This window comes from Ursus arctos, unplaced genomic scaffold, assembly GCF_023065955.2.
Source record: "Ursus arctos isolate Adak ecotype North America unplaced genomic scaffold, UrsArc2.0 scaffold_2, whole genome shotgun sequence".
In the NCBI taxonomy this organism is placed as follows: Eukaryota; Metazoa; Chordata; class Mammalia; order Carnivora; family Ursidae; genus Ursus; species Ursus arctos.
This window is the reverse complement of record NW_026622874.1, coordinates 74,617,256-74,629,971: the sequence shown is the minus strand read 5'-3', so window position 1 is coordinate 74,629,971 and position 12,716 is coordinate 74,617,256. Positions and strand designations below refer to the sequence as shown.

Genomic DNA, 12,716 nt, shown 5'->3' with positions numbered 1-12,716 from the left:
CGTTGTCGTGAGAACGTGTCAATCAAAGCATCACATACAGTTAGAAAAGCCTCCAAGTCCTAAGGGTATTTCCACTAACAGAACGCATCCTTACAGTCAATGCCCAGACCATCATCAGCACCCCAGAGCCCCCTGCCCCTCCCTCTTCTCCTCTACCCACCGCAACCAAGGACGATCACCAGTCTGCCTCCTCACTGCACTGATGAGTTCTACTTGGTAAAAACAGCCTGTGGACATATCGTCGACTTATAATAAGCAGCATGTGGTCCAAGGATACAATTTAAGTTTGGACACATATATGCACGTTCATAGTGATATGTAACCACCCCTTCTGTCTAATTCGAAGACATTTTCATCACCCCAAAGGAGACCCCCGTCCCCATTAACAGTCGCTCCCATCCCGGCTTCCCCCAGCCCCTGGAAACCACTCATCTGCTTTGGGTCCCTATGGATTGTCCTGTCGTGAACATTTCCTATAAATGGACAACCCGTGACCTGTTGTGTCCGGCCCCGCTCCCCGAGCGTCGGATTTTGAGACTCGTCCGTGTAGCACGGATCGGTCCTCCATCCCTCTCGACGGCTGAATGGCCTTCCACGGCGTGGGTAGATCCACTGTGCTTACCCACTCGCCTGCTGATGGACGTTGGGGTTGCAGGTTGTTTCCCTCTTGGCGAGTGTGGATAATGCTACTCGTGTCATTTTGTGTGTGTGTCTAGCTTCTCTGGCTTAAGCTTTGTGGGTGAGATCCATCCACACGGCTGTACGTGTTCATGCTTTGTTCGTGCTCCCTGCTATGCAACGTTCCACGGTACGAATGCTGCAGAATTGATCAGTCCTACTTGTGGGGGACTTCCGGATAATTTCCGGTTTCTGGGTTATTGCAGATAGTGCGATGAACATTCTTGCACATGTCTTTTTGATGAATGTGTGTGTGTGTTTCTGCTGGGTGTCTACCCAGGAATGGAGGTGGTGGGTGGTGGGGTCCTTTAATACCCATTCTGTGGGTGGGGAATTCTATTTTACGTGACTCTTCTCCCTCTGATGGACACTGAGGTTGTTGGCAACCTTTTCACTCTTGGAAGAAGTCCTTGCCATGTGCATCTGAGGGTGATCGAGGAGAGTGGCTGGGGCATTAGCTCACGTGTTCACAACTTTACCAATCATCAGGTGTGAACCCATGGGCCCAAGGACGCAAAGATGGTCAGGACATGGTCTGTGCCTTTAAAGCCTGTGGGACTAGAGCTGGGGCCGGCAAACAACGAGACTGAGAGTGGTGGGCGGGGTCTAAACATTTGTTCTTAGAATCTGCATCCTTTTTGTCTGTTATTTTCACACGTAAGATGGAGAGTCCCATTCCGGGATATATTCAGCACAAACACAGCGATCGTGGAAACAATGCTTGGCCTCAGTGTTGGAAGGCCGATAGGGAGCGGTGGGGACTGGCAGGTAGGGAGAAGCACATGCCTCGGTTAAAAGTGGCGGCCACCATCCAGCTCTGGTTTCTTATTGCCCTTTTTTGTGGTGGCGGGGGAGACAGGCTAAAACTTCTCTTTTTCTTTTTTTTTTTTTCTTTTTCTTTTTTTAATTTTTTAAAAAGATTTTATTTATTTATTTGACAGAGAGACAGCCAATGAGAGAGGGAACACAAGCAGGGGGAGTAGGAGAGGAAGTAGCAGGCTCCCAGCGGAGGAGCCTGATGCGGGGCTCGATCCCAGAATGTGGGGATCACGCCCTGAGCCGAAGGCAGACGCTCAACGACGGAGCCACCCAGGTGCCCCCAAAACTTCTCTTTTTCGAGAAGCCAGAGATTCTGAATTTCATATGTAGTCTCCTAATTTTTAAACGTTGGAAACAAATTTAAATTTTAAAAAATATGCACTGTGAGGGGCACCTGGGTGGCTCGGTTAGTAGAGCGTCTGCCTTCAGCTGGGGTCATGATCTCGGGGTCCTGGGATCAAGTCCTGTGTGGGGCTCCCTGTTCAGCGAGGAGTCTGCTTCTCCCACCCCCTCTCCCCTTCCCCACTGCTCGTGCTCTGTCTCTCAAATTAATAAATACGTCTTTAAAAATATGCACTGTGAAAAATACGAAGAAGGACAAATGGTCACAGAGCAGAGGAGACGGGAGAGACGGGACAAGTTAAGGCAGTATGCAACCTGGATTGGACCCTGGAACAGAGGGAGAACCGAAATGGAAAAACTGGTGAAATTTGATGTCTGGAGTTCTGTTAATGGCACGTCCCGTGTTGGCTTCTTAGCTTTCCCTGAACGCTGGCCATGAAAGACGCTGCCAGTAGAGACAGGGCGAGGGGGGTGTGGGAGCTCTCTGCACCCTCTTGGCAACTTTTCTGTAAATCTAAGATTATTCCAGAATACAAAGATGACGAGAACACTCACTCCCACACGCACTGCCTCGGGCATCAGGCAGGGGGCCGGTCAAAGAAAACACATCCGTGGAGTCTGCCTGTGGGCACGAGTTTTGCAAGCCACGTTCCAGACACCGAAAGCCCTTGACCTCGCCCTCCCGCTCCCCCAGGCCCCCACGTGTGTCCAGATGCCAGACCTGCTCCTGGTCACCGGTCTGGGTTCTCCCTCAGGTGGCCCGGAGGCGTGCGGGGCGGCGGGCGCTGCGTTGTGAGCTGAGTGTGAAGGTGTTTGGGCACGAGCTGAGCTTCGTGAACTGCGGGGTGATGGGGAGCCTCGTGAAACGCCAGTCCTTGAACCTGGCCGAGCTGGCAGTCAAGCTCCTGAAGGTACCTCAGCCTGGGCTCGGCCCCTCCCTGCCCTGCTGGCCCCGTCTTGTTTCCTTCGATGCTTTGGGGGAAAGTACTGAAGTACGCTCCAGACTCAAGACCATGGTATTTCGGGCCAGGCTGCCCAAGTTGAAATCACGGCTCCACCTCTTACCTCCTTGGGAGCGTTAACTTGTCATGGCCTCGGTTTGTGCATCTGTGGAACGGGCATGATAACATAACAATGATGACAGTAATGAAAGCAGCTGCTACTTTATGGGGCTGTTGCGTTCCATGAGCTAATGCAGCAAAAATGCAACAAAGCTTTTAAAATGCACCTGGCCCGTACTAAGTGGTCTGCATCGTGGGAACGGCCCACATTCCTCCTTACCTGACTCACCCTGGATCCCTGACCTCTGACCCTTTTCCGCAGTAAATGGACTGGGTTTGAACTCTGCTCTACCAGAGTTTGGTAGGTTTGGCCAGGTGACTTCATCTGTGGGCTCAGTTTTCTCATCTGGAAACAGGGCACAATGATCATGTCCCTTCCTCCCCCACCACCCTGGCGTGAGGATCAAAGAAGGTGGTGTGTGCTCGGTGCGCGCCTGGCCCACGCCAAGGGCTGTCACCTGCATCCTGACGGTTCTCTGGCCACAGGGACAGGAGGTACAGGTGACCCGGAGGCTGAACCTGGCAGTGCAGGAGCTCACCTTTCCCACCATATCCGGCCTTCCAGCCCAGCTGACTCTCAACGCCTCGGCCGCCGTCAGCATTCGAGTCCGAGGGGCTGCCGACTTCCAGCAGCATCTGGATTTCTCTGTGAATGGTTACATCAAGCCCAGGTACCTAGCTTCTTGGAGCTGGAGGAGGGAGGTGGGTGGCGGGGGCTGCAGAGAGCTGGGCCATCGGCATGGCTGGGCTGGAGGGGGCCCTGCTCTGTAGACCATCCGTAGCACCAGCTCCCATGAGTGTTTTTTGTGCTGAGAGACTGTGAGGAGATGCTGGGCGGCTATGCCCACTTGACAGGTGAGAAGACTGAGGCTCAGTGAGGTGACATCATGTGCCCAAGGATGCATGGCTATGCCAGGCAGCTGGGATTCTGGTGTCCTGCCACGAGCCACGCTTCCCTCTGCTCCACTCTGCCTCCGAGGGGCGGGGAGGAGGGCGAGAGGCAGGACTGCTTAAGGTGAATGGGCTCTGAGTCCAGGGAACCCGCACCATCACCCGTGAGATGGGCGCCATTCGTCTTCCCACTAACGGTTGAGGAAATAGGCTCCAGGCGGATGCGCTGCGGGTCCAGGCCGCACCGTGTGGGCAGAGTTGGTTCGGGGCTCGGTCTTACTCTAGCGCGGGTCCGGGACCTGCTGGGCGACTGTCGCCCCCTCAGCTGGCCAGTCTGTGGTTTCTGGCTCTGATGTGGGGCCCTTTGGCACGAAGACCCCGGCTGGGGCTCAGACTGCCCCTGCTCCCAGTCCTGCTGCCCCGTGTCCGGGCTGTGGGACCCGAGTAGGTGGTTCCGCGGCTCCCAGCCCGTGTCTGCATCTGTAAGTTGAGGCCAATGATGGCAAGGCCCCGGATGGACCACGTGTGAAGTGCCGGGTGCACGTGGAGGGCGTGGTCAGCTGTGGGCACAGTGCGGGGGGCCGCTGTGGCTCAGACTGCCAGGAACAGCGGAGAGTGGCCGGGGCGGTGAGCAAGGGGGTGCCGTGTGCAGCCCCCGGCCTGCAGGCTGCAGCCAGCACGTGGCTCTCCCCTCAGTGCCCTGCTCCAGATCTCGGCGCAGATGGGCGCAGTGGGCGCCCTGGGGCAGGCCGGGCTGAGGTGGGTGACTGGCGTCCGTGGCACCGCCAGCCTGGACGGTGGGATCCACGCGAGGAAGGGCCGGGACCTCAAGGTGCATCTGAACACCCCCGAGGAGGCCGTGGAGCTGGTCAGCTTCAGGTGGGCGTCCCACACCGGTGAGAGGGAGCCTGTGCGTGCGTGTGTGCAAGCGAGGGTGGGGCAGGCGTGGGTGTGAGCCTGTGTGTGTGTGTGAGGGTGTATTTGGGAGTCTGTATATGAATACATCTGTCTGTGGGTGTGTTTGTGAGAGCGGGGTGTGCCTGTCCGATCGTGTGTGTGTAAGTGTGCACATGTCAGTAAGGGGCATCTGTGAGTGTGCCGTGTGTCTGTGTATGTAAGTGTGTGGGAGTGAGTGTGTGTGTGTCAATATGGAGGGGTGTCTGTGACAGGGACTGTGGGGTGGCTGGGAGGTGGAGGGGGGAGCTCCCATACTCCTCAGCTCTTTACGGGGTCCCTCCTGGGACCAGCTGGTTCCCAGCCTCCCAGAGAGGTGATAGATGGAAAATGAGTTACTTCAGATGAAATAAGAGTGAAGCCAGGCTGCCCCCAGTCACACCTGCTTTGTCTCTGTTGTCCCACCCTAGCCAGGGACACTGTCCTCTTGCTGTCCTCTAGGCCCTTCTTCCAGAAGCAGCCAGGGGGGTCCTTTAAAATGTCAAGTCATGTCACTCCCCATCCCTCGCCTGTTTAAAACTCTCTACTTGCTTCTAGGATGGCCCAGGTCTTCATGATTGCCCTCCCTCATGGGGCTTCTGCCTCCCTCTCACCTGTTTCCTTCCACTACCTCCTGCCCTTCACTCACGCCCTCTTCCTCCACCCTGACCCCCTTAAACGACCTTTTTGTTCTCCTAAAGAGGCTACTTTTTTTCCCGCCGCAGGACCTTTGCATCTGCTATTCCCTCTGTCTAGAATCCTGGCTCCTTCTCATCCTTAGAGTCTCTGCTCACATGTTAATCTCTGCAGAGACCCCCACCCCCCAGCTAAAGGAGGCCTTGCTCCATCCCCAAGACAGACCCTATGCCACCCGCATTCAGGTCTGTGGTGGCACTTACCACTGAGTGCTGTAGGTGAGTTCCCCAAAGGCCCATCCTGTTCGTGGTGGAATTCACCCCAGTGCCAACCTGGGGCAGCTTAAGGCATATTTGTCCAGTGAATGAATGAAAATGCCTTGTCTGGGATTTTCTTCTTTCCTCACCCAGCTCTAAGCTGTATCTCGTCACTGGGGATGGCGTGAGAAGCCTCAGTAACGTCCACAGCCCTTCCGAGGCCCAATCCTGTACTGACGAGAAAGGTAGGCAGCGGGGTCTTTGCCATTATTGTCCCAAGCTGGGCGTCTGGGAGCCGAGGGGAGCAGTGCCAGCTCCAAATGCTAGAGTTGCTCTTCTGCCCTAAAAAGTATTTCTATCCCTTAATTCTGCTTCTAGAATTAGATTCTGCTTCTAGAACTCTACCCTATGAAAATAAACCAAAATCATTTTAACGTGCGCTGTGCACAAGGATGTTCACGGCATCGTTATTTACAAGGGCACAGGCGTAGGTGAACGGCTCATTACAAGCTTGCAAGCTGCCAGCAGGTTGTTACATTTTCAAATTGTTGCGAAGTCATCAAAGAATATTTCATATGTGAAAAACTTGTGAAATTGATGTTACACTGGCCAGAAATAGTGTCATTGGCACATGGCCACGCCCATTTGTTTACCTATCCTCTTTGTCCGCTGTTGTCAGTGACTGCAGAGCTGAGTCCTTACGGACCCTGTGATCAGCAAAGCCTCAGGGGTTTACCGTCTGGCCATGGATAGAAAACAATCCTCCACCTTCTAATTCAGTGAACCACCTGAGATATCCTGTAACTTTAGGACCCCATAAAAAAGAAGGAGATATTTTAATAACACTAGAAAATTCTTTGATAATAACATCGGGCGAAAGACCACAAAATTGACAAGAGATTGGGAAGGAAATACACCAAACAGTAGTGGATTTTGCAGGACATTTTTTTGAGTAAGGTGGGGGAGAGGCCGCTCTAAATGAATGGACTCCTTTAGGCGGGGCGCCGTCCTAAGCGCTCACATCTACACCATGAGGCAGGAACTGTTACCGGTCCCAGTTTACAGATGAGCTGCACTGGGGCACAGAGATGTTAAGTAATCTGCCCAAGGTCACACAGCTGGGCAGTGGCAGAGCTGGAATTTGGACCCAGGCGGTCTTACTGTGGAGCCTGCTTTCCACGCACTCAGGCTCTTAAAGCCTACACCAGGGGTCCTCAAGCGGGGGGGGGGGGGGGGGGGGTTTGCGCCCCAGGCAATGTCTAGAGATATTGGGGTTATCCTGACTGTTGCTGGGGTGGCTGCTGACCTGCAGTGAGCGGAGCCCAGAGCAGCTGCCCACCATCCTACGGGTCGGCTCCCAGCACAAAGCCTTATCCAGCCCAGGGTGTCAGTGGTGCCGAGGGTTGAGGGATGCTGGTCTGCACGGTGCTGGTTCCCAAAAGGACACACAGAAGCCTTTTCTTTGCTGGATGAGCGCTGTGGGCTCCACCTGGAATTCTCTGGCTCTCTGCTGACCAGAGCTGCCCGCCCCGCTCTCTCCACAGTGTCCCGCACCTGGGGCTGGCAGCTGTGCACAGAGCTCACCTGGCCGGCAGCTGGTCAGCCCTACCTGCTCTCAGTACCTGTGTTCGCGGCTGTGACACTGACGAAGCAGGACCGGGGCCTCCAACAGTATGTGCTGGAAGCTGCCTATACCTTCCACCCCCAGGTAGGCCGTGAGGAACGGCCCCTTCTTTCCCAGCTGAGCTGTGGGTCTCCCTAGGTCTTCTCCTCTGGGATCAGCCTCATAAGGACATGGGGCTCTTCTCTGGAGCTTTTGGGCTGGGTTGGTCCAGCTGTGGTCTCCCTCCTGCCTCAGGACCCTTGCACATGCTGCTGCTCTGGCTCTGGCTCTGTGACTTGTTAACTCTGAATCAGTCTTCAGATCTCAGTTCAGGGGTCAGCTGCTCAGGGAAGCCTGCCTTGATTCCCCAAAAGTGGTCACGTTCTTTCATTACTTGCTCTAATAGCACCATGTTTTTTCCCTTTACATCACTTTTATGTTTTTTGTTTTTTGTGTTTTTTTGTTTTTTTAAATTTGGGGTGTTTTTGTTTATTTTGTTTTTGTTTTGTTTTTTTAGAGAGGGAGAGAGAGAAGAGGTGGGGGCAGAGGGAGAGAGAGAATCTTAACCAGGCTTCACGTCCCGCATGGAGCCTGATGCAGGGCTCAGTCTCACAACCCTGAGATCATGACCTGAGCTGAAATTAAGAGACACTTAACCAACTGAGCCACCCAGGTGCCCCAATCACTTTTATGTTTGTTACTTAAAGCTGCTTGACTACTATCAGTCTTCCCCACTGGTCACTCAGTTCCCAGGAAGGGCTTCAGCGCCTGTGTTTCTCACTTTCGTGTCCTCAGCATCTGGCATAGAATGGGCATTTGATACCCTCCTATCTGGTCTCCCACTTTCTGCTCATCTCCTGCCATCTCTTGTCCCCCAGTGGCCAGACAGGTCTTCCAAAATCCCAAAAGGATCTCGTCCCTCCTCTGCTCAGAGCTCTCCAGTGGCTCCTGTCACTCTGAGTAGGAGCTGGACACCCTGACCTGCTGGGCTGCCCTCCCTGTCTCCCTTACTCTTTTCTAGGCCTTACCACTCTCCGCACACTGGTGTCCTTTTTTTTTTTTTTTTTAAATGCCAAGCACATTGCTGCCCCAGGACCTTTGCACTGGCTGTTTCCTCTGCCTGGAACACTTTCTCCGACACCCACTTGGCTCTCTCTCACTTCCTTCACTTCCCAAAATTCCAATGCCTCAGAGGCAGCCTTCCCTGACCACCCTGTCTGACCCCTTCCTCCCACTGAGTGTGTTAGTGGAGTACCCATCCTCAGCTGGCGTGCTGTCTACATTTGTGTCTGCCGGTCCTGTGCTCCCCCTCTAGAAGGTAGGTTGCACGTCTTTGTGCATCTAACACTCAGTCGCACTCCTTGTGCCGACAGCTAGCCTCACACAGAGCAGTGAACCTTTCCTGGTGGTGTAAGAATGTTCGTCAGTGCAGGGCCTTAAAGGGGGCTTGTGTCTTGGGCTGTGTTTTCCCTGAAGTGGACCTGAGCCAAGGATTTGGGTAAAAGGGATTGGCTCCAGGAAGACCCAGTATAGGAGGGTGCAGAAGTTAGGATAGGGAAGGGGAAGAACTGAGTGGGGGGTGAGGTCAGGGGAAGTGGCAGCCTCCGCCTGTTCCCAGGGGAGCCCTGGAGCATGGGTTACGTCTGAGTGTGGTCCCCTGGAGGCTGAGGAGCTGGGGTATTTTTTACTCCTGTGAAAACACAGAGGAGGGCAGCGTTCTGGAGGTCCAGGTGCCAGGTGTAACCAGCAAAGTGGGCAAAGGCTGGGGCACAGGCACAGAGAGCTGGATAAGGGATCTGAGGGGCTCTCTGCGGGGTGCCTGTGACACGCGCCATGCCATAGCCTCCCTAGGCTATTTGCCGGACAAAATGAGACCTTGTAGACATGGTCCTGAGTTGTCCTGCAGGGCGTTGCTCTTCTCCAGGCACTGCCTCAGCTCTCCACACTTCCCATTTGGTCTTTGTCTTGCGAGGCCAAGGAGGAGCCTGAGAACTCATGTTTTAGAATGGTGGGGCAGAGAGTCTTCCCCCCCGGGAAGGGGGAGAATCTTTGGAGCTGGATGGGGTTCTCAAGACTGAGAAGTCCACTGTGTTTTCAGAAGGACAGCTGGCTCCCTCAGGAAGCTTCAGCTCACCTCTTCATGGGCACGCCCAAGTCAGAGGTGCCCAGGGACGTCGGGGTGGATGTCAGGTACAGCTTGCCCCAGGGGAAGTTCCGGCTCAAGCTTCTGCATCCCAGGAAGAAAATGCAGCTGGACGGTAATGAGTGTCCCCTCCACGGTCCCTGGGGCTCAGAGATAAAAAACCTGGCAGGAAGTTGTCCCTTGGGGAAGGCAGGGGTGGAGGTTAAACCCTGGTCGCTAAACCCTTTTGTTCCCCAGGAAAGATGGAGACTCTCCAGAGTACCCGTGTAGGTCACCTGGAGCTGATATTGGATGACAGGGACGTCTACTACATTAAGGTTTGTTCCACATCCTCAGACCTCCCGTGTTGGCACCTGCCACCTGCCAGGCTCTTCTGGCCTCAGTCCCACGGTCCCTGCTTAATAGTCGCATCACCATCGGCATATTAGTGGTTCTTCCCCTTCTTCTTACCGTAACATTTGTAACCTCTTGGTGCTCAGAAATGTGTAAAGAAGAAAAAAGTGGGCTTGAACCTCACTACCATTTAGGTCAAAAATTGATAATATTAGTCATATAGGAGCATGTGTGAAACTCCGTGGAAAGGGGCACGTTAAAGCATGGTACTCCCCGAATTTCCAGAAGAAATGGTCGTGTATATCCCGGGCAATCTGTGTTAGTGCCTCGGGGCTTCTCTAACAGAGTACCCCAAATTGGGTGGCCGAAACACCAGAAATTTCGCACAGCCCTTGAGGCCAGAAGTCCCAAATCGAGGTGTTGGCAGGGGTGGTTCCCAGGGAGGCGGGGAGGGAGGCACTGTTACGTGCTTCTCTCCCCTCTTCTGGTGGCCTCAGGCGTTCCTTGGCCTCTAGCAGCTTTTCCCTGTGTCGTCGTCACGTTGTCTTCCTCTGTCTGGGCCCAGATTGCATGCTTCTTTAAGGACACCAGTCATCCTGGACCAGGACCCGCTCACGACCTTGTCTTAACTGGATCATTTGCAAAGACTCTATTTCTAAATAAGGTCCTACTCAGAGATACTAGGGGTTAGACCTTCAACATCTTTCGAGGGGACATAATTCAACCCATAATACTATAGATTTGACATACCTTTTACTTTTGAGTTTCGTGTGTGTGTGTGTGTGTTTTACGTGAAAAGACCACACCCTATTCTTTGTTGGCACTTTTGTTTTTTTCTATTTGAAAATCTATCCTGGCAAATTTTTTGTGCCAGCGCATACTAGGACAATTTAAATTTTATTTCATTATAAAAAAAAATAAGTGATAGTTCAAATAATTCGAAGTTCAAAAGATAGGAAAAGGTGTAGAACTGAGGGTCCCACCCGAATGGGAGTGCACGTGGCTGGTTAAATAAATTAGAATTAAAGAGAAACATGCCGTTCCCCAGTGGCACTGAACACTTCCCAAGAACGTTTCCATCCTTGCAGAAAGTTCTGCTGGTCAGCACGGGTCCAGAATTAAAAACTCTCCCTGCTAGCCCTCCCCAGAGCCGACCACTGTTAGGTTTGTTGTGTGTGAGTCTTCTCAGACATTCTTAGGAGTGGAATTCCCAGAGCAAAGGGTGCATGCATTTTCCTCTTAGAAGCTACTTTTGAAGGTTCTTAACCAGGGGTCCCTGAATGGGACTCAGCAGGGCCATTGAGGTCCCTGAAGTTGTGTGCAAGTTTTGGGTCTGTTTGTCTGCTGTGCTGGAGACAGACTCGAGACCTCCCGTTTGGTGTTCAACCTGGTCCGGGGAAAAGCGGCAGTTTTAGCCTTGCTCCCGCCAAGCCGGACATCTGGGCACCCGTGGCAATGGGTCTGGCCTTTCCACCTTGGTCTCCGGGGGCTTCTCAGGTCTGGCGTTGAGACTCTGCTGCCGGGGCTGGGATTTCGCTGCACAAGCACACTCTGCACTCCCAGATCTGCTTCCTTCCCTGGGCGGGGAGAGCACCAAGTGTCGGGGGAGAGCGCCTTCCTCCTAAAGGCGCAGCTGCCTGACTCCTGAGGCTACAGATCATTGCCGACCTCCCAGGAGCCCGCCAGCCGCCTCTGGTTGTTTGCTAAATGCACAAGTGCTAATTGCCTCCCCATCCCTGCACACCTTCCTGCCGCTCTCCACAGGGCTGTCTGCAGCCTGCAAACATCTGCTTTTAGAGAGCCTCCACTTCCAGCTGCCTCAGACGCATGACAACAATGGGAACAGCAGGGTTCTGGAACTTTCCAAAGCCTGTTCTCAGGGGCCATGGGTAGCCTTGGGCTCAGAGGCCCGCCTTCAGCGCTCTCAGCGAGCCCATATGGGACGAGGAAACCCAGGCAGAGGAGCTCGGGCATACAGAGCCGCAGAGCTGGGTTCAAGCCGGCTCAGAGCCTGTGGGGCTTCAGGAGGGCGTGGGGGAGCGTGTGGCTCTCAGTGCTTCCTCCCACGGTGTGCAGGGAGAGGGGGTCCCCAAGTCCCAGGCTGCCCAGGGAGCCTCGGTTTCCCTTTGACCTGGCTCACTGTGACTAGCGCTCTTCACCTGCTCAGGGTCCTGGTTTGGGTGAACTAGTCCACGATCGTCCTATTCACGGGCTGCACTTTGCTAAGGCCAGGCAGCCTCTGCTGTTCGCGACATAAAACCATCACCAAGACAGCCCTTTAAGAGAGAGAGGCAGGGCAGAGTGGAGAGCCTACATCTGTTTTTGTGAAAAGCAAGAGGGAGCCCGTAAGTGTATGCTTACGTGCGTGTGCACACACACAGACACGCACACACACAGACACACACACACACACACACACACACACACGTGTGTGCAGAGTCGTATAGGTCCTTCCTTCCCCTGGTGGGGAGAAGACCAACGTCAGGGGAGGACACCTTCCTCCTGGAGCCCCGGTTCTCTTGAGGATGCATGAGAAGCTGGGCATGGTGGCTGCCACTGAGCGAGATGGGAGATTAAGGAGGGGATTGAAACCTGTGTTTTTCAGGGTCTTCATTTTTTTATCACCAAGTATTTATCAAGTACCTGCAACATGCCAGGCACTGGGAAGACAGCTCTGTGAAAGAGACACAATTTTCTCCTCTTGGAGCTTACACTGTAATGGGAGAGACAATAAATGAATTAAATAAGCACATTGTTTGGTCATAGCTGGGTATATGTGCTGTAGGAAACAGGAATCTTTGAGCTGGGCACAGGGGTCTGAGGTTATGTGAAAAGAAGGGTCTGAGGGTTGGCTTCAGTTTTAAATAGGATGAGAAAGTAAGCCTGATGAAGAGAATGACTCTTAGCAAAGACATGAAGGTTGTGCAGAAGAGAGTCATGGGGTTCTCTGGGGGAAGGGATTCCAGGTAAAGGGTGCAGCATGTGCAAAGGTCCTGAGGTGAGAATGTGCCAGGAGTGTG

General features: G+C 53.7%; 1 protein-coding gene across 1 annotated transcript in view; it reads left to right on the top strand.

Annotated features, from left to right (window-relative positions):
* Window positions 1–12,716, top strand: part of LOC113270878 (uncharacterized) — a 144,956-nt gene that overhangs the window by 31,769 nt on the left and 100,471 nt on the right. Inside the window, exons 16-22 of the mRNA XM_057315114.1 lie at window positions 2,595–2,750; window positions 3,387–3,571; window positions 4,488–4,670; window positions 5,771–5,862; window positions 7,162–7,325; window positions 9,319–9,478; window positions 9,601–9,680. Coding sequence (XP_057171097.1) covers window positions 2,595–2,750; window positions 3,387–3,571; window positions 4,488–4,670; window positions 5,771–5,862; window positions 7,162–7,325; window positions 9,319–9,478; window positions 9,601–9,680 — 1,020 coding nt within the window. The remainder of the gene's footprint in view (window positions 1–2,594; window positions 2,751–3,386; window positions 3,572–4,487; window positions 4,671–5,770; window positions 5,863–7,161; window positions 7,326–9,318; window positions 9,479–9,600; window positions 9,681–12,716) is intronic.